This window comes from Anastrepha obliqua, chromosome 6 (genome assembly GCF_027943255.1).
Source record: "Anastrepha obliqua isolate idAnaObli1 chromosome 6, idAnaObli1_1.0, whole genome shotgun sequence".
Classification (NCBI taxonomy): domain Eukaryota; kingdom Metazoa; phylum Arthropoda; class Insecta; order Diptera; family Tephritidae; genus Anastrepha; species Anastrepha obliqua.
Window position 1 is genome coordinate 36,381,173 of NC_072897.1, and position 22,715 is coordinate 36,403,887.

At 38.2% G+C, this 22,715-nt stretch overlaps 1 protein-coding gene across 1 annotated transcript; it reads left to right on the forward strand.

Annotated features, from left to right (window-relative positions):
* Positions 1-17,146: 17,146 nt before the first annotated feature.
* Positions 17,147-17,787, forward strand: LOC129250361 (uncharacterized). Its single transcript, XM_054889990.1, has 3 exons — positions 17,147-17,274; positions 17,358-17,586; positions 17,702-17,787. The coding sequence occupies exons 1-3, from the start codon at positions 17,266-17,268 to the stop codon at positions 17,785-17,787; spliced, it is 324 nt and encodes a 107-aa protein (XP_054745965.1). The 5' UTR covers positions 17,147-17,265.
* Positions 17,788-22,715: the final 4,928 nt, after the last annotated feature.

Here is a 22,715-nt window from a genome sequence, read left to right on the forward strand (position 1 = left end):
TCAGTAAGGATTTTAAATTTTTTACCATATATGTAAGGCCTAAAATAATTTACACTCCACATTATTGCTAGGAATTCTTTATCCGTTGCAGAATAGTTTTTCTCATGGTTATTTAATGTCCTTGAAGCGTAGCGCACTGGGTGACCTTCTTGCGATAGTACCGCACCAATCGCATAGTTAGATGCATCCGTTGTCAATGTGAATTGTTTATTGAAATCGGGATAACGTAAAATAGGATGTGTACTTATTAATGTTTTTAACTTTTCGAAAGCTTCAATGTATGTTGGGTCTTTTACATTAATTTTTGCGCCTTTCTTTAGGTATTTTGTTATCGGTTGGGCTACTTTCGCATAATCTTTTATGAATTTGCGATAATAACCTGTTATTCCCAAAAAACCTTTTATCTGTTTTTCGGTTTTGGGTAATTCTAAATTTTGGATAATTGTAATTTTATTTGGGTTTGGTTTCATGCCATCCTTTGTTAAAATGTGCCCTAAAAATTCTGTTTCTTTTTTAAGAAAATTTCATTTGTCAACTTGTATCTTCAAATTTTTACTTTCGAGAATTTCGAAAATGTCTCTTATTGCTTTAATATGCTCAGTTAAAGAAGTACTAAAGATTAGTATATCGTCTAAGTATACTACACAGGTTTTGTTAATATGATCTCTCAAGATTTCATTCATCAGCCGTTGGAATGTGGCTGGCGCATTTTTAAGACCAAATGGCATTCTCATAAATTCATATAGACCATGAAGAGTTACGAAGGCAGTTTTTTCTCTGTCTTCCTCCTTTACTAAAATCTGATGATAGCCTTTCGCTAAGTCTAATGTCGTAAAATATTGCGCTCTACCTAATTTGTCTAGAATTGAGTCTATATTGGGTAAAGGATATTTGTCGTCTAAGGTTATTTCATTAAGTTTTCTATAGTCGACAACTATTCTATATTTTTTTTCGCCTGAATTATCCGTTTTTTTGGGTACGACTATAAGTGGGCTTGCATATCTTGAATGGCTTTTTCTAATTATACCTTGTTTCTCCATTTCTCTGATCTGTTTCCTTACTTCTGCTTCATGTTGAGGTGGGTATCTATATAGCTTTGAATAGATTTGCTGTTGCGTAATGGTTTTTATCTCATGCTGAATTTCTGTTGTATTAGTTAATAAATCGCCTTCTCTAAACAATAATTTGTTATATCGGTTTAGTAATTTTATAATTTCACTACGTTCTTCATTATTTAAATGATTTAATTGAAGTCTTTCGATTTTAGGATCACTGGTTTCAAGCATGTAAATTTGATTAAATTTATATGGGTTATTAATAAAATAAGATATTTTTCCATTTAGTGTTATTTGTCCTTTTTCTATATTTATTTGGGCATTTAAAAAGTTTAATATATCGATACCTATAATGAAATCATAAGTTCTCCCTTTTAATGGGGTGATCTTCCAACGAATCCTGGCATTGTTAGGTAAATTAAATTGCTCCGGGCTTTTTGTGTGTACTTCATAATTTATTGTACCCTTATTTGTTAATGTACTAAATGTTATGGGATATTTTAATTTATGTATATCAAAATAATTTATTTCCTTATTAATTAAACTAAAACTGGCACCTGTATCTATTAGTGCTACGTATTCTTTATTTACGATCTTTAATGTTATCTTTGGAAGGCATTCAGTGGCTGCCTCGTAAAAAAAATGGTATTATTAATTTCAGGTCCTTCTGGGCTTTGCCTACCTAAATTTAAGCGATCTTGGCCAAACTTATGATTAGGGTGTCCTGCCACTCGAGGATTGTTATAACACCTTTCAATATTGTCCACTTCCATGGGTTCCGTGCGGTTTTTTCTGGGCGGTTGCCAGCGAACTTGGTTGGAATACGGCCTAGCGTGTCCCACTTGTGGCACACGTTGGAAATGTCTTGGGGTGTTATTATTTCGTGCGTCATTTTGGAATCTGTATCTTCCCGAATTATTTAAAGGATTATTAAAAGCGTTTTGCTCTTCGCGCCTATAAAAATCATTAGTCCACCTATTTCTTTCTTGAAATTGTCGGTTATTTCTTTCATCCCTATTTTGATTATTATATGTCCTATTCTGATTATTATACGATGTTTTATTATGAAATTGTCCCCTATGTTTTTCTTCTCTTCCGAATCTCTTGTATTCGGGTCTTATGCACGTGTCTTCAAACCTTCTTTGATTCATTATATACAAAATATCTTTTAATTGTCTTTGTTCGTAAATTTTGTCGAGTAATGTCCCTTGGGTCATCTCTTTTATAGTATTCACTAACAAGCTGTCTATGTTTGTCCAGTCTATGCCAAGTTCACCATTATAATATACAATTAACTCGTCACTTTTATACTTAATATTCTGAATTACAGTAATTAACTCACTCACCGTATTGACTCGTAGATTGGCCACTTGCTTGTAGATTTCGTGAGGCTCCGTGTCTGGTCTATACCTCAATTTCAATGTGTCTTTAATTAATTTCCAGTTGTCCGGTTCCGGGATGTTGATGATTGCGATTTTGTCTTCTCCTTGTATTGTTTTATAATATATGGTCCGTACTGCTTCTTTTCTCTGTCCTTCATCTTCGAGCGTTGATATTAAATATTCCACGCTGCTGAAGAATGAATTTATTGTAATGTCTCCATGTCCTGTAAATACTGGTAGGTGATTGATGGTCTTCAGTATTCTGTCCAGTTTGTGTTGGTCTTGTTGCTGCCTTTGTTGAAGATCTAGATAGGCCAATCTAAGCTGCTCGAGTTGTTGATCCCTTCGTGCGAGCTGCTCTACTAGATCTACCGGTGCCATTTCCTGTTGGGCCTGCTCCATCCTTCTTTTATCGAATTCCTTCTGCCTGGCTTGCCTAATTTTTTTGATTGTTGGTTTATCAGCTAGCTTGTTTGCTAAGCTGATGGTTCCCTTTGTTTTTATGTTGGTGGTGTCTACTTTAATAGTGTTCACTACACTGCACTTTTTATGTTAGTGGTGTCTACTTTAATAGTGTTCACTGCACTGCACTTTTTATGTTAGTGGTGTCTACTTTAATAGTGTTCACTGCACTGCACCTTTTATGTTAGTGGTGTCTACTTTATAAGTATTCACTGCACTATTTTTTTTTTTTTAATTAATTATACGTATATTAAGTTATACCCTGGAGGGTCCGGTCAACTCCTGAGTTGGCTACGGATTCGCAGGATTAGGATTTGGGTGTTATAAAAATTTTGTTTATTCATCGCACGTAATTCGTTCACTGGATCCTTTTACTTTTTAAAGGATCCTACCGACTGCGCCAATTTTGTATTTTGCTCAAGCGGCTGAGAAAAAAAATAAATGAAAGAATAAAGACAACTTTTTGCTTGAAGGGCTTCTCAACAACTGATTTATTATAATTTCAATTATTACATTTAGACTTAAACTAACGTACATATATATTTGCTTATTCTGCATTTAATATTTATTTTTACAAAAATTGTTGTCAATATCTTATTCCGCATTTCCTGTCCCACACTTTTTCAAGTAAGTCAAACTGTTGCAAAACAGGAAATGCGTTTCCAATTACATTTACTTATTGTTCATTATTTTATTTACAAAATCATCAATTTCGTCTGTTTTACCATGTGAATTTAATTTTGAAATTGAATATGTAACTCGCGCGAATTCAATGCAAAAGAAAGCAAACGAAATAGAGACAGCCCTCTCTATTAACTCTGCAGGATTACCGCAAAGCGTAGGGAGCGTCAACCTTCAAGCTCAGCCGTTTTATGGCAGTTTCACAACGTGCGTGAGCACAAACGGAATGCCAACAACAACCACAACCAACTCACCATCAACAACGACATCAATTCTGTACACTAGTACTGCAACAACAACCGTATCAAACAAACCGTTGCTTGCCATCTCCCCACCTCCTTATGTACAACCTCACGCTGTAAATGAGCAGCCTCCCATAAAGAGATCACGAAACTCACCTATAAAGTCCTCAACTTTGTCAACCACCAACAAAAAACAAAAAATAACAACGAACTTGAGCCAAAGCAAATTACCAAACTACTGGCTAAGCGGCGATACAAAGTCCACAAACAAATTTGCATCTCTTGCTATTGAGGACGAAAATGAAAACAACGAAACAAATACACAAGCGAACAGTGGGCAGAACTCTGTTACTGTGCAAGGTGTGGAATGCATCAAGACATTAAAAAATGCTTAAAGTGCAATAACAAATAGCAATTTTGTCCTAAAAATCCTAAGAAATAATGAAGTACGAGTACAAGCAAATGACTTAGGAACGTACACTCAAATACATCAAATGCTAAAACAAAAAGGAACAAAACTGCATACTTTCAAACCAAAAAATGAGAGGGGGTTTAAAGTAGTATTACGCAACATGCATCCTTCTGTGGACCAAGAAGAAATAAAGAGTGAATTAAGAGAAAAAGGGCATAAAGTCACAAATATATTTAATATAACACAAGGAACAACAAAAAAACCATTACCACTATTTTTTATTGAACTGGAAACAAATACTAATAACAAAGACATTTACAACATAGTCAAATTAATGCACTGCATCGTCAAATTAATGCACCGCCACATCATAAACGTATAATTGCACAATGCACGAAATGTCAGAAGTATGGACATACAAAGAATTATTGCACAAGAGACTCAGTATGTGTAAAATGTGCAGGAAAACATTTAAGAAGCGAATGCAACAATCCAACCATTCAAGAGAAATGCGCACTTTGTGGAGGTAATCATACCGCCAATTACAAAGGCTGCGAAATATACAAAGCCATAAAAATTCAACGATTCCCACCTTTACGCGAAAAGGAAGTCATCACAAACCAAAACACAAACATCACAAAATCAACAATAATACCAGGTATAAGTTATGCTGATGCAATAGCCTCATCAAATCCACAGGTAATAGAACCAGAACTAACTATCAAACCTCAAAACAACAAAGACATTGATGATCTCAAAGACATGATAAAAACTTTAGTCACTCAAATGACTAATATAATGAACATAATTACAATGCTAATAAATAACTCGGATGGACGAAAGTAATAACACAAAAATTCTTATCTGGAATGCAAATGGTCTAAATCGGCAATATTTAGAGCTGAAACGGTTTTTAACTGACAGAAAAATTGATATTGCATTAATTGCAGAAACACATTTAACAGACAAAAGTTTTTTAACTTTTCCCGGATATAAATTATATGCAACTAATCATCCCGACGGAAAAGCTCATGGAGGAACAGCCATTATCATCAAAACAAACATAAAGCATACTGAACGATTGCCCTATGTGTCACCTCACATCCAAGCAACGTCTATACAAATTGTTGACAACAATGGACCCATATCAGTATCTTCTATCTACTGTCCACCACGACACTTGATAAAGACGGATCAATGTGATGATTACTTTAAGACATTAGACAACAGATTCTTTGCTGGAGGAGACTTAAACGCAAAGCATACTGACTGGGGTTCAAGGTTGACGAATAAAAAAGGTATATATTTAATTAACGCAATCCATAAAAAAATTGCAGGTTTATAAGTACGGGTGAACCAACTTACTGGCCTACGGATGTTAAAAAAATTCCAGATTTAATCGACTTCTGTATAACAAAAAATATTAACCATAATCAACTGAAGCTTAAACCAAGTTATGAACTATTTTCTGACCACTCGCCGATAATACTTAACTATACATCAAAAATTGACCCTATAGAGATAACACCCCAAATATTTACAAAGAGGACTGACTGGGATGAGTATCGAAAATACATCTCCCAGCAACTCATTCTAAATACACCTTTGAAAACACAACTTGACATTGAGCGTAGCATCATACATTTTAATGACATAGTTATTGACGCAGGATTCAGATTTACACCGCAGCAAAAATATAGCGCACAAAACACTTCAAATGACATTTCTATTAAGAAGCAAATCAAAGAAAAAAGAAAATTGAGAAAAAGATGGCAAACAACCAGATCTCCTGCAGACAAACAGAGGTTAAACTTACCTACAAAAAATTTGAAGGCTGGTTTATGTGACATAAAAAATAAGGAAATTGAAAAATATCTAAAAAATTTAACTCCTACACATGACACAAATTATTCCTTGTGGAAATGTATAAAAAAACTTAAAAACCAGATAAAGCATCAACCCCCACTAAGAAAAGATGACAATACATGGGCTTTTACAAATGATGAAAAAGCAGCGACATTAGGAAATTATTTTGAAAATGTCCTATCGAACGATGAACATAAACAAATTGACACGATTAGTAATGTTAATACTGGTACCAGAGAATGTTAATGCAATGAGAAGGAGCAAATGTTAAAAGAGCTTTTTTCGAGTTCTAATTTATAGATTCATAATAAGGTCATTTCAAATTCAACTTTCCTGAAGAGGTCGGAATTGCAGATATTTACCACGCGAGTGACGCGAGTGGAGGGTTTCTATATTTACTTACCACGCTAGGCCAAGAATTCAGATATTTTCTGCGTTTACCATACTACTGAGGACGTTCATAAGATTTTTCGGCACACTACTAAGGAAATCGAAGTGAATAAACTTGCGATTAAGCAGGCCGCGCGGTAGTTAATTTGTGGTGCAGAAGCTAAAGTCGGCGGAGTTATTCGTTTTGTGTTTTTGCGCGTATTTAATTCAGGTTCAAGTCCTGAAGTCATATTTTTTTTCTTGCACATTTTTTTTTTTACAATTCAAACCAGGAAAGTTTGGTAAAATTTTTGAGTTTATTTTAATTAAAATTTCTTTAAAATACTGTTTTTTGTATTTTATAAATGGAAATTTCTTTTCGGTATAAAATAGTTCATACTGGATATGACCTGATTTTTATATAAATCAATCAAAACAGAAAATATGTACATATGTCTATAATCTATTTCATCAAATCCAAATTATATTCATGAGAAAATATCATTCTAATATCCGTCCAGAAAGCCAAACGCGCATACACAGATGCATATTCATATAATTACGCATACAAACTTTCAACTAACGCAGAATATGTACATATAAAACTGCGAATCGAATAAATGAGTGATTTAGAAAATATCATTAATAATTGTAGATTAGCGCAATCGTGAAAGACGTGTCGTATATGCAGTACATAGTCTCATGTTTGACTCAGGTTCAAATCCTGTGCACAGTTTTTTATTCGATATTTTTATTTCATTTTTTATATTTGGTTTAATTGAAATTGATTTAAAATAGTGTATTCAGGTTTTTCTAATACCAGTTATTTAGAAATTTATTTTCTATATAACATTATTCATTTGAATTGATTTATATGTAAAACAGCCATAAAGTCAATCATATGAATATGCATTCCTATATTTAATTTCTTCAGTCAAATCTGAACTACTTACATACACATATTGATGAGAAAATATTCTAATACCCATCCAGGAAGCCTAACGCGCATACTCACATATGTGTTTAAATATATGTACAAACTACCACCATTCTAACAAACCCAGAACACAAGCTTCTGCGCACACTTGACACATGGGATATGTATACCCTATGAGCAAAAAGAACCGGGAAGGTGATGTTGACTGCTTCCTTCGATTGCCAAGGCATAGTCCACCATGAGTACCTTCCATCGGGCCAGACAGTCAATAGAGAATATTATTTATCCGTTTTGAAACCTTAGAGAGATGCTGTGTGTTGCAAACCGCCGGAAATGTGAGCAAACAATTCTCAGATTTTGCATGATGATAACGCGCCATCGCACTGATCAAAGAGAATACAAATCGGCCTGCCGGGGGTGTTTGGAGGACTGGGTTAAACGTTGGCACATGTGTGTTGCTTCAGACGGGTCATATTTTGAAGGAGATAATATAAATTTGCCTTACATTTAACTCTGTTTTGTTTAATTTAAACATTCCCGGTACTTTCTGATCATAAGGTACATATATGCGGCTTTGCGGACAGCAATGTGTGATTCGCTGGAAGTCGCATTAACTCTCGACTGTCGCACAGTTAGAAGACATATTTACATACATATAAGGGTGCATACATACATACGGAGCCGCGGCCACTCGACATGACAAAAATTTAAGATTTATCAAATATTGGCAAATAATTCCACGCGAAATATTCCAATATTGACTATTTTCGAACGGTCGCGAAAATTGGCATATGGGCGGCTCGTTTTATGAATGAAATTGAAATATGAGCTCTAACTTATGAATGAACTTTTTGTTTTTCTTCTAAATTGTTCAGCGCAGTCGCTGATAGAATCATGGCCGCTGCGACTGCGTCTACGAATGTATTTTATTTTTGTAGTCGCCAGGCTTAGATTTTAGCTTTGGGCGACATGCGCATGTGAGGTATGTGTTTTTGTTGTGTTCTAGAACATTTTAGAATGTGTGGTGGCAAAGCGGTCATCGCGTTGCGCTTGCTGTTGCTTTTGCGTCTATCAAAGTATTGTGTTTTTGTAAGTACAATATTAGGAATATCGACTGGTGAAAGACAAAAGTACACGGAAGCAAGAAGGGAGCGCTGTGCTCGCGCATATTTGTATGCATGAATGTATGGACGTGCATGGATGTAGTAACATATGAATACAATTATTTTGTAGGAAGTTTAGAAGGCAAGTAGGTATATATGTATGTATATATGCTAGGACATAATACATACATAGAGCAGAATTGTTTTTGCACTTGTTAGGAAGAAACTCGTTCACTAGTGCGTATGTGTATTTGTCTTGTAAGAATGTGATGTGCTGTGCCTTGTGTACATACATAAGTCAAGGTTATTTGGGCATACATGCATATGTACATATGTATGAAAGGAAGATGATGTTCTTGCGCTTGTGCATTATTGTTTTTCATATACAAATGTACATACCCACATATGTATGTAAATGCTGTCGAATACATAAACTATAAATTTACATACAATATAAAGTAAGTGTTGATTTATATTAAACCGTTTTTTTTTCTGAATGCAAATACCTCTTATTGACATGTACATACATATTATGTACTTATGTATATTTCATATACCATCATTTATTTACATATAAAGTATACGTTCATTTATGTGCATATGTGTGTAATGAAAAACTTCATGAATTACTTTCAGAACTTTATTAAAATTAATTCGCGTCGCGCGCATGCACAAAACCTTGGTTCACAACGCAGGCGCAGAAATAAACGCACTGCGTATTTATCCTCCCCATGTGACTCGGCATCAATTCTCGGCGCCAATTTTTTTTTTTTTTTTTTAAATGTGTTTTTTTTAATGTAATCGTAAAAAATTTTTAATAAATTTTATGTATCCGCTTATCATTTCAAAAGTAACAAAATGGTAAAAAAATAAGCAGTCGAAGGAATAAACGCACCGCCTATTTTTCCTCGCCACTGTTAGACTCGATTTCAATTCCCAGTGCAAACCTTTTTTTATTAATTTTTTTTTTAAATTCGTTTTTTTTATGTAATTAAAAAAAATTATGTAATAAATTTTACGTATTCGCTTATTATTTCAAAAAATACGAAAATAGTAAAAATTTAATTAGTTTAATGTATTTATCCTCCCCACGTGACTCGGCATCAATTCTCGGCGCCAATTTTTTTTTTTTTTTTAAATGTGTTTTTTTTTAATGTAATCGTAAAAAAATGTTTAATAAATTTTATGTATCCGCTTATCATTTCAAAAGTAACAAAATGGTCAAAAAATAAGCAGTCGAAGATATAAACGCACCGCCTATTTTTCCTCGCCACATGTTAGACTCGAGTTCAATTCCCGGTGCAAACTTTTTTTTATAAATTTTATTTTTTAAAATCGTTTTTTTTTTTTTAATGTAATTGAAAAAAAAAATTATGTAATAAATTTTACGTATTCGCTTATTATTTCAAAAATACGAAAATAGTAAAAATTCAATTGGTTTAATGTCGAGGTGAGAAATGTGTTGTGTGTTGAGGTGAAAGATGTGTGGTGTTTCTAATTTTTGTGTGGGCAAAAGTCAGTGAGGTGTCTATAAACTCGGTGTGCTAAATGACCTTATTACAAATCTTTCAGATCTCAATTGTACTAAAAAAAGCTTACAGTAACATTTGCACCTTCTCATTGCATTAACATTCTCTGCTGGTACCATCACAAAAATCAGAAAAACAAGCACACAAGAAGTGATATTATGCATAAAAACTCGAATTAAACATAAAAAATTTTATGATATGATATGCTGACAGGCAAAGCACTTACGGAGCTACCAATTGAGGCTTACCTATTTCTTAGAAACGTATTTAATACAATGTTTCGCTTACAATACTTCCCAAAAGTATGGAAAGTCGCAGAAATCATTGCGCTACCAAAATCGGGTAAAAACCCAACAGCTTTAACTTCATATCGACCTATAAACCTACTTCCGACTATATCTAAAATTGCAGAAAAACTTTTACATGGCAGAATTACCCCAATACTTGACACGAAAAACATCATTCCAAATCATCAATTCGGTTTTCGAAAAAAACACTCAACTATCCAACAAATACATCGAGTTACACAAAAAATAATTTCAGACATGGAAAATAAACGATACTGCGTTGCTGTATTTTTGGACGTCGCAAAAGCTTTTGAGAAAGTTTGGCACAAAGGCCTCTTGCATAAAATTAGGACAATATTACCACTCGACTATTATTTAATTATCAAGAGCTACCTTACTGACCGCTGCTTCTACATTAAATACAATGACAAATACTCACATATACATACATCCAATAACAGCAGGAGTTCCTCAAGGCAGCGTTCTAGGGCCACTGCTATATGTCTTATTTACCTCTGACATACCACTCCCAGACGAAACTAATTCTACTATAGCAACATTCGCAGACGACACAATTTTATTGTCATCTGACAAAAACCTCTCAACCGCAACAACAAAATTACAAATGTACACCAACAATGTAAAGAAGTGGTTTGACAAATGGAGTTTAAAAGTAAACGAGGACAAATCTGTACAAGTAATATTTACGACAAGAACAGAGATTGCTGCTATGCCGATTAGGCTCAAAAATAAAAATATACAAATTGAAACATCTGCAAAATATCTTGGAATCCATCTGGACTCAAAACTGGAAAGATCATATCAAAAAGAAAATAAAACAAATAAAGGAAAAATTTCGACAATTGCATTGGCTAATAGGCAGAAATTCAAAGCTCAATATTTCTAACAAACTTTTAGTATACAAGGCGGTCATTAAACCAATCTGGACCTACGGACTTCAAGTGTGGGGAACTGCAAAAAGAACTGACATAAACAAAGTACAGCGACAACAATCAATCAATCTACTAGATGTCAGTATGACAGATGTATGAAATTTTGTTATTTTTGTTTTGCTGGACATCGTGTATTTTGTGAAACCTTTTTTGGGCTCTTCGCTTGTTGTGGAAAATTTTGTAAATGTTGTTATTGTGCACTCAACCCTCCCCACCCCCTCCCTTTTCGTCCTATCGTTTTTCCTTCACCTGTTCCCCCCCTCTTGAAATGGTATCACAAAGGATGAACCAAACTTCTTTCGACCAAGTGCGCCCACTCTCTGGGCAACCATTACTACCTAACCTAATCTGTTATTGTGTACTTTGCAAGTTTTAAAAATGTTGCGAAAACTTTTAGAAATTTTGGTTATCGTGTTTGTTTTTCCGCATGCTGTACATATTATTGTTGTGGATAAGATGTATTTCGCTGTTGCAGAGGTTTATTTTAGTTGTATTGTAGGTATGCTACATCTTTTGCTTTGTTGTTTTGTTCTGTAGAAATCTTTTCTGATTTGTTATTGCGTTATGCTTAGCCTCCTTAAAATAAAAGTAGAGATTCCATGCCATTTTCTAAATAATATCGTCTTCATTGGTTCTGGCAATGTTGCGCTGTATAGCCTAATGTAGCCTAACCTATAAGTAGAGTTGTGGTTAAAGTGGTGGACGAAAAACAAGCATCAGCGGCTACATCGATTCGGTCAGTTAGTGCTACTTCGCAAAACTTACAATATCGGCCGCATCACCATGTACAAACGCCCCGATGGGCGCCCCAGCATCATCAGCAGGAAGCGTGCCATCAGAGGCACACGTCCTAGCAGACGCGCATGTAGTCATGGTAGATAATTGCCCATCCCAGAGATCCCCAAAGCGTCATTGCGTGAACGCCACGCTTTTCGACAGGTAACACTTTCATAGCTACTAAACAAAAACAGAATTAACCCTCTGAAGCATCACTTCCCCGCGCTCGTTCTGGTATTTTGCGCCTAGCAAACGGCCCTAAACGTTCTCGTATTGCTCAGACATCCTGTGCAAGTATCAATGCTAGTGAAGACAAAGCTTCAACTACTTGTGCCAGCAGTGCTCAAATCTTGAGTGTGAAATATTCTAGCCTTGGCTTCGAAAGTAATGCTATGAACGCTACTTTACAATGTACGCCCTTTAGTTTCAGTGCTCGCTCTGCACCAGATATGTTTAGATTTGGGGCTACCCGACAGCCCAAAACGCATAATAATTACGCTAGAGCTGCATGTGATGGTACCAGCCATAACACGGCTCAAAATGTTAACACATTCGCAACCCGCTACCTACGAAAACATATTTCATATTAACACTTCTTTTTCTAATAACCTCTAACCATCTTCCGTCATTCAGGATTGTCCATTTTATTTTCCATCGATGGGCATGCCAAATGTAATCGCCAACACCAATTCCGTCAATTTCACAGAGCCAAGGAATTTCACAAAGACGTCTTTACATTAAGCTAGTTATAAGAAATTCGATAGCAGATATAACCTTATCTTCATCACAAGTCGCCACGCGTCATGTAATGTCCACGAATCTGTCTGCAATTTCTGGCAATCCAGAAAGGTGTGGTTTTACAGGCCAGGAAAGTTTAATTCGCTTACAAAAATGTTTAAAAGGTCTGTGGATGATGTTAGAGGAATGTTGGTGATGCCTAAGATGGTGTCATCTACCTTAGAAACGCTGCTCATGCACGCCCCGACGTCATCCACAACACCCTTAAAAAGAAATTAAGACAACGGACCTATTGTCAAAATAGAAAAGTTGGAGACGTTAGTAAACTTTGCATTGACTGTGGAAAATTGTAGGGCAATAATGCCAGCCATAGAGCTTGAGCACTGCTCTGTAAACTTCCACGCGATCTTAGATTGGATAGAGACAAGCATTGAATGACGCATGCCCGATTTGATGTAGCAATTTTTGACAACTGCGTTTTCGATCTTTCCAGCTGTGCCAGTCAAGCCACATGGCAGTGACTCACTTTATGTTAATGATGAAAGAAAGAGACATCGTAAACGCCCGCCACGACATAAGAATCGTGCTTGGCGACTTCAACAGTAGGGTGGGCAAGAAGGAAATTTTTGGTCGTAGGAAAATTCAGGCTGCATAACAAAACATGCGGCCTCGGTAGTCTAGCGTAGGTGCATAACAACAACGGCAGCAGACTAATTGGTGTGTGCCAGATGTTTCAGCTTGTCATTGGTGGCTCAATCTTCCCCTAGAACAGACGGGGAGCCGACATAGACAGCAACCACGAGCTAATTACCGGTGACGTCAAGATCAAGCTGAAATGCGTGGGAAGCTACAAACGCTACGCTCAGGCAGATCGCTTAGGAGAAACTTGGCACAATAAAGATCACCAACAGCAAACCATGAACCTCTGACACCCTTTGGGGCATCATTCAGCGCAGAAACGAACTTAAAAGGCCACTTATCAGCGATGGCTCCCGGCCAGCCTACAGAGAGGTGCTAGAGATGCCGAAGCAGCAGTACAGCGGAGTAACAGCAACTAGCCGATCAGAGATCAGAATGGTGCTTTGCTGACTTCCAGTGATGACCAGAACCCCAGATGGAAGGAACACTTTGAAGCAACTCTTGCTCTTAGTAGTATACCTAGCTTTGAAGTGGGCAGCTTAACAACAACCAACAACAACCTGCCCTAGGCCAGCGGAGATTAAGGCTGCACTTAAAAAGCTGAAGCTTAACAAAGCGACGGGCGAAGATGGAATACAACCTGAACTAATGACAGCCAACCCGCAAATGTCAGCGGAAATTCCTCATCCCACCATCACCGCCGTCTTGAGTAATGAAAAGCTGTCTCCGTTCTGAACAGAAGGCATCATAGCGAAACCAGAGAATGTTAATGCAATGAGAAGGTGCAAATGTTACTGTGAGCTTTTTTTAGTACAATTGAGATTTGAAAGATTTGTAGTAAGGAAGTTTAGCACACCGAGTTTATAGACACCTCACTGACTTTTCCCCACACAAAAATTAGAAACACCACATCTTTCACCTCAACACACAACACATTTTTCACCTCGACATTAAACCAATTAAATTTTTACTATTTTCGTATTTTTGAAATACTAAGCGAATACGTAAAATTTATTACATAACTTTTTTTTCAATTACATTATAAAAAAAAACGAATTTAAAAAAAAAAAATTAATAAAAAAAGTTTGCGCCGGGAATTGAAATCGAGTCTAACATGTGGCGAGGAAAAATAGGCGGTGCGTTTATTTCTTCGACTGCTTATTTTTTTACCATTTTGTTACTTTTGAAATGATAAGCGGATACATAAAATTTATTACAAATTTTTTTACGATTACATTAAAAAAAAATTTAAAAACGAAAAAAAAAATTTGCGCCGAGAATTGATGGCGAGTCACGTGGGGAGGTGGGGAGGATAAATACGCAGAGCGTTTATTTCTGCGCCTGCGTTGTGAACAAAAGGTTTGTGATGCCTACGTAGAAATGTATGCGCGCGACGCGAATAAGTTTTAATAAATTCTGAAAGTAATTCATGAAGTTTTTCATTACATATATTCATAAATGAACTTATACTCTATATGCACATAAATGATGGTATATGACAATATACATAATATGTATGTACATGCCAATAGGAGGTATTTGCATTCAGAAAATAAAACGGTTTAAGATAAATCAACACTTATTTTATATTGTATGTCAATTTATAATTTATGTATTTGACAGCATTTACATACATATGTATGTATGTACATTTGTATATGAAAAACAATAGTGCACAAGCGCAAGAACATCATCTTCCTTTCATACATATGTGCATATGCTTGTATGCCCAATAACCTTCACTTATGTATGTACACATGTCACAGCACATCACATTCTTACAAGAAATCAAATACACATACGCACTAGTGAACGAGTTTCTTCCTAACAAGTGCAAAAACAATTCTGCTCTATGTATGTATATAAAGGGGGTTAAGTGTGTTTTGGTTCTATTATAGAGGTAGGGTACACAGAGGCGACTGGCAGGAACTGCCTAAAGCCTAAAGACCGACCATTGTGGTAATATTCCACTCCTGCACGAGGTGCCCCTGCTTTCGACCGAAAATGGCGGATCTAGAGAGGCAAACTCGAAAAAACCCGTAATCACAGGTGTTATTCGTACCGTGCCTAAGTGATGAATGGCACTACGTCAGTGTATCTTTTAACGGTGACCTCCAGATACCGGGCGCCCTCTGGTTGTAATTAGCCTTCCCGCAACACCGGGGCACTGTTGCGGCTCGACCTCCATTCCCCTTTACTCGTGGGATTCACTTATGTCTGAAACTAACGATAAAAACGAAAACAAAGAAAAGGCAACAATGCCTTCTACAAACCAGGTCAGCAGTGACCTTTCGGTAGCCACTGTCGAACAACAACAATTGCCGCAGGCAACAAAAGGCAGCGAATGCCCGACCTCTGCCATAGCGCAATTAGAGATGGAAGTAGACGAAATGGACCTAGGGCCCATCGGGAAAACTTCCGCTTTATCACCAGAGGAAGAGAAGAAACTCTTAACTTCTCCCTCAAAAAACACAAGTTCGGCTAAGAATGGAGCGGAAATGGAAGTGAAGCTGCGGCTCAGCGGTGCCGCCAGAAAGCGACTCAGGTACCACCTGGGTAAAGGTCACTCCATTGAAGAAGCGCGACAACTAGCACAGCAGCCAATGAACTTAAAGCGTCAGCGCTCCAGCAGCACCACCCCTAAGCAAAGATCTCCCAAAAGAGCTAACTTAGTGGAAAGGACAACTGACCCATCAGAAGCCGAAAGGGCAAAGGCAGCAGTGTCTTACCTGGAGGTGAAAGAAGGGACGGCTAAAATGTCCTACAAAGATGCTGCATGTAGCACCAAGCTGGGTATCATACCACCTGATTATCCGGCAACGATATGGCCTACGGATAAACTAAAGGCCATTCAACACGCTATCCTGGACAGCATAAGGAAAAAGCAGACTGGTGGTGCCAAGCCAATCTTTAACAGCTGCACCTTCCGCGCAGGATACATAGTTGTCTCATGTGGCAACGATGAAACAACCGACTGGTTAAAGGCAGCAATGCCTAAACTTGAACCATGGAAAGATGCGCAAATTAAGATCGTTTTAGAAAAGGACATACCAAGGCCTTTGATCTTCACATGCCACTTTCCAGAACTGGACAGCACATCCACAGAGGACATCCTCAACCTCCTGGATGGGCAAAACTCTGGCCTGAACGTTCAGGAATGGCGGGTACTACGTAGAGTACAAAAGGGTAAGGTGACGGAGCTAACCATCGCAATCGACCCCATCTCCGCCATTGTGATCAAAAAACATCACTAATGGTTGAACTATGGGTTTAGCACAGTTCAACTTAGAACTAAGGCCAAAACCCCGGAGAAGGATGCTGAACCAGAAGCGCCCAAGCCTCCCGCATTGCAGCGGACCGAGGAACAACCCTGCACTTCGGCATCGGCGATCGCAGCAACCGCAGTGAGCGTAACGCAAACTGATGAGCAGCCATGTTGCTCTAAAGATGCGCCACACGCCACCAAGCCTGCACCAATGTCAAGTGCTCAAAGGGTAGTGGAAGGCATAAGAATGCGACCCCCGCTTCGTGCCGACAAGAAAAATAATGGTCCAAAGAGGACCAAAAAAGGCGAGCGTCACTCTGCTGAGGAAGCGGCCTTGCTGGGTAGCAACAGAGGCAAGAAAAAGGCAGCCAGTGCCAAAAAACAGAGGCGATAATGCCACACGCTATCCTAAACAACAATAGAAGGCAACTCGGATGCCTTCAATTAAACCTCCACCATGCAAAGGCTGCCTCGGCTGAACTAGCAAGGAGGTTTAACAAACAAAACTTGGATATAGCTCTAATCCAAGAACCGTGGGTACGTGACAGAGTCATTGAGGGACTCCAAGATGTTAATGGTAAGTTAATCTATGCCAACAATGATCGCCCTAGAGCGGCAATTTTAATTAGCAATAATTTAACTTTCATTCCCATTTCGCAGTTCACTACCACCGATCTCGTTGCGATCTGGACCAAGGTGCCAACAGACAAAGGCGAGCACGAGGTAATCATTGCCTCTGCCTACCTTCCAGGAGATGAGGAAACTGCTCCAACAAGGGAACTTGTAGCCCTAGTCAACTACTGCAAGGAGAACCACCTACGCTGGATAATAGGATGCGATGCGAATGCCCATCATACGATATGGGGCAGCACAAACATCAATGCGAGAGGTGAGTGCCTTCTTGAATTCTTACTTAGATATAATGTATCAATAGTAAACCGAGGCAATGAACCAACATTTAGGAATGCAATAAGGGAGGAAGTACTTGATCTTACCCTATGCAGTCCAAATGTACTATCAGAAGTCTCAAATTGGCATGTGTCCGGGGAAGCATCAATGTCGGACCACAGTCTTATCAGGTTTGACTTAGGTGCTATCTTACCGCACATAACAATTTACAGAAATCCAAGGAATATAAATTGGAATGTCTTTCACTTTAACTTAGAACACAGTGCTAACTACTCTAAGCATCACCTGGTGCTTAAATCTGAGCTTGAGATGGAGGCAAATGAACTCCACTCAAACATTACGTCTGCATTTCATGAGAGCTGTCAGGAAAAAGTGAAAAAAACACGAAGGGATGTCCCCTGGTGGAATAGTACGCTTTCAAGACTACGCCATGAAACCAGAGTATTATGGAATAGAGCTAAACAAACAGGGGACTGGGACTCCTACTCAAGAGCTCTAACCAACTTCAACAAAGAATTGAGGAAATCTAAGAGAGCTTCCTGGAGGGATCACTGTGATAAGATTTCAAATCTTCCTAATGCTATCCGCCTCCAGAAAGCCTTATCAAAGGATCACTCAAACGGTATATGTACCCTGAAAAAGCCAGGTGGTAGCTACACTAAAAACCCAGAAGAAACTAGCCAACTTCTACTGGACACCCATTTCCCGGGATGCCATGCTTTACATGAGTCCACAATGTTGGTAGAACCTACCATTTATGCTGACAGGGAGGACCTAAAGCTGGCAAATAAGCTATTCCATGAAAATCGGGTACAATGGGCTATATCTACATTTAGCCCATACAAGTCTCCTGGACCTGATGGGATATTCCCTTGCCTTCTGCAAAAGGGAAGCCAATACATTGTCCCTACTTTGTCCAGACTATATAAAGCAAGCCTATTGCTAGGTTATATTCCTACGAAATGGGCTGAGGTAAAGGTCGTATTCATTCCAAAGGTAGGGAAAAAACCCGAACAATTGCCTAAGTCATACAGACCGATTAGCCTTAGCTCATTTTTCCTAAAAACAATGGGAAAAATATTGGATCAGCACATACGGGAGAATAACTTGGTTAATTTCCCACTGCACCAACTTCAATTTGCCTACCAACAAGGTAAATCTACTGAGACTGCAATACACAGTCTGGTAACCATTATTGAAAAAGCTATTGAGTCAAAACAAATCGCACTTTGCGCTTTTATTGACATAACAGGAGCTTTCGATAATACGTCCTATGAGGCAATCAACAATGCCCTATCTCAAAAGGACGTACCTAAACCCATCAGACGATGGACTATATCGATGCTGAAATCCAGAACGATCAGTACAGAATTAGGAGGAAGAATAAAGTCTATCAAGGCCACAAGAGGTTGCCCGCAAGGGGGAGTACTCTCTCCTCTTCTGTGGACACTAGTAATAGATGAACTTCTCCACAAACTGAACAACCTAGGATTCCACACCCAGGGCTATGCTGGTAGTATATATAGTGGGCTGGCATGAAGAGACCATCTCTAACCGCATGCAACAAGCCCTCAACATAATAAACAAATGGTGCACTGACAAAGGGCTCTCTATCAACCCATCTAAAACTGCGCTAGTGCCGTTCACCAGGAAAAGGAATATCAACATCAAATGTCCTGTCCTGAATGAATCGACTCTACAACTCTCCACAGAGGCGAACTACCTTGGTATCAACCTTGACAAAGCGCTTACCTGGAACTCGCATCTTGAGAAAGTTACTGTAAAAGCCACAAGGGCATTCTATGCCTGCACAAGGCTTTTTGGTAAAACATGGGGGCTCAGCCCCAGAATGACCTACTGGACATTCACTACAGTTGTTAAGCCTATAGTCACTTATGCTTCCATAGCATGGTGGCCCAAAGTTAAGCAACGAAAGGCGGCAAGCGATCTTAACAAATTGTACCGCCTCATCTGCATCGGTATAACAGGAGCAATGAAAACATGCCCAACTGACGCTTTGGGCGTGCTCCTAGGTATACCACCGCTTCCCATCTTAATTGAAAAAGAAGCAAGATTGAGTGCCTTAAGACTAAAAGGCAACGCCGATCTTAAAAGTGGAGATATGAGAGGACATCTAAAGATCTTAGAAGACTTTCGACACACTCCTATACTACACAGGGTGGATACAATATCTCCCAAACCCATTCTCTACAGAAACTTCCGAATTATTATTAATGAACGAACAACTTGGAGAACTAATTCTATCAATTTCAAGCCTGGATCTCAATTATGGTTCACTGATGGGTCCAAGCTGGAAGATGGTAGAGCAGGGGCAGGAATCAATGGGCCTAAATTTAAAAAATCGATTCCGATGGGACTCTACCCAACAATATTCCAGGCAGAAATACATGCCATTGAAATATGTGTGAGAGAATGCCTTCGCAGGAAAATGAGAGGTACTCACATCTACATACTCTCAGATAGTCAAGCGGCTCTAAAAGCCCTTCTATCAACAACTATCACCTCTTAATTGGTAAATGATTGCCTAAACCTTCTCAACATGTTAGGAAACCTCAACACAGTAACTCTAGTCTGGATTCCGGGACATGAAGGGCATGAGGGGAATGAAATGGCTGATGACCTCGCAACTTACTGGTCCTGAGCCTTTCTGTGGACTCACGAAAAGCCACATTAATGAATTCCTCAGGAAATGGGAAGAAAGGAAATTTGCTGCACACTGGCTAAATTGTGCCGGTCAGCGTCACGCCAAACAATTTCTTAGTCCCAACAAAGGAATATCAGACAAGCTACTCTCACTAAACAGAGTAGATCTGCGTCTTTTAACAGGATACCTCACAGGTCACTGCAGCCTGAGGTATCATTTAAATAACATTGGTCTATCAGAGACCAATGTCTGCCGCTTTTGCGAAATGGATATAGAAAGCTCAGAACATGTGCTTTGTGAATGTCCTGCGCTGGGCAGACAAAGACTTCACCACCTTGGTGGTATCGTAGTATCTCCATGTAATCTTTGGAACAACAAACCCACAATAGTGCTAAAATTTATAAAAAGCCTTAAACTCTAGGGTTACAAAAATAGGTCTTGCACAATAGATCAACTCTGGTCGCAGTGCGTAATGGCCTTCTAATAATAATAATGTATATAAATTAATATTCTCCGGTCCTGTTGCGGGTGAAGATTAGGTTGAGAGGCGAATTGTGCCTCTTATTGCTGGCTTCGGGCTCAGACAATAAAACAAATTATTTAACGGCCAAGTGCCGGAGTGGATATTTATTTAAGCGACTTATTGGAAGAGCGCTGTATTCCAAACTGATTTCTTAATACATAGAATATTTCACTTAACCTAAGCCAAAACTCGCATCACGCCACAATGTCATGGTCGGCAAGCCGACTCAGCAAAATCTTTGGCGATAACGGAAACTCTTGCAGCAAAACCAAAGTGTCCGGTTACCGTCGCTGACCATTGCAGCTATAGCGCGCTGATACAACTTATGTAATGTCGCAATTGCGAGGGCTGTTTCTTAACTTATGAAGCACGCAATTGCGAGGGCTGTTTCTTAACTTATGAAGCACGCGATAGCGACGGTTGATTATAAACTTATGAAATATCCTATATTAAGTGTTATTTGTTAACTTATATACCCACTTTATGTCCTAGCATGCATACATACAGGGTTTTTCAGTAAGAGCGCTTCAACTTTTGAACTTTTTTGAATAAAACACAAACGGTTTGACTTTTTTAACTAATTTTTTTTTATTATCGAGTTTGAACATATACATTTAAGTATGAAATTCGATTTCTTTTGCATGACCACCGCGTGCACGTTTTACGAAGTCCAATCGTTGAACCCAATTTTCGACCACTCTTTTGCATAAATCGGCCGAAATTCCAGCAATTTCGCGTTCAATACTGGCTCTGAGCTCACAAATCGTCGCCGGCTTGTTACTGTAGACCAATGACTTCACATAACCCCAAAACGGGACGGCTTGTTAAATGGACCGTAAAGTGGCCGTAATGCTCTTAAAGTAGCAGCAACAGAACGATTATTTTCATAAAAAACTTGCACGATTTGCAATCGTTGCTCAAGTGTGTAGCGTTCCATGATGAAATGTATACTAATGAAGTTTACAAATGACAAGCGAAAAATAAAAAATATTGCGTCGTTCGCCCTCCCTATCGGAAAAAAGTTGAAGCGCCACCTATTGAATAACCCTATACATATATACCTAATTGCCTTCTAAACTTCCTACAAAATAATTGTATTCATATGTTACTACATCCATGCACGTTCATGCATTCATGCATATATGCCCGAGCACAGCGCTCCCTTCTTGCTTCCGTGTACTTTTGTCTTTCACCAGTCGATATTCCTAATATTGTACTTACAAAAACACAATACTTTGATAGACGCAAAAGCAACAGCAAGCGCAACGCGATGGCCGCTTTGCCACCACACATTCTAAAATGTTCTAGAACACAACAAAAACACATACCTAACATGCGCATGTCGCCCGAAGCAAAAATCTAAGCCTAGCGACTACAAAAACAAAATACATTCGCTGACGCGGTCGCAGCGGCCATGATTCCATCAGCGACGGTGCTGAGCAATTTAGAACAAAAACAAAAAGTTCATTCATAAGTTCGAGCTCATATTTCAATTTCATTCATAAAACGAGCAGCCCATATGCCAATTTTCGCGACCGTTCGAAAATAGTCAATATTGGAATATTTCGCGTGAAGTTATTTGCCAATATTTGATAAATCTTGAATTTTTGTCATGTCGAGTGGCCGCGGCTCTGTGTGTATGTATGCACCCTTATATGTATGTAAATATGTCTTCTAACTGTTCGCGAGTTAATGCGACTTAACCCTCTAGTGCCCAAATTTTATTTTTGAATGAACAAAATTGCTTTGGGTGGGGATTATGGTAAAATTATAGGTTCTTTATCAAGAAAGTGAAATTTTGTTCCTTGATCCGATTATATAGGGATAAAACCTCACCCCGCCTGCCGGCGGCTTTGGGAAAGAACGCCAAAAAAATCTAAATGAAAAACTTGCAAATTCAGTGCATTACGTACTTTTATTG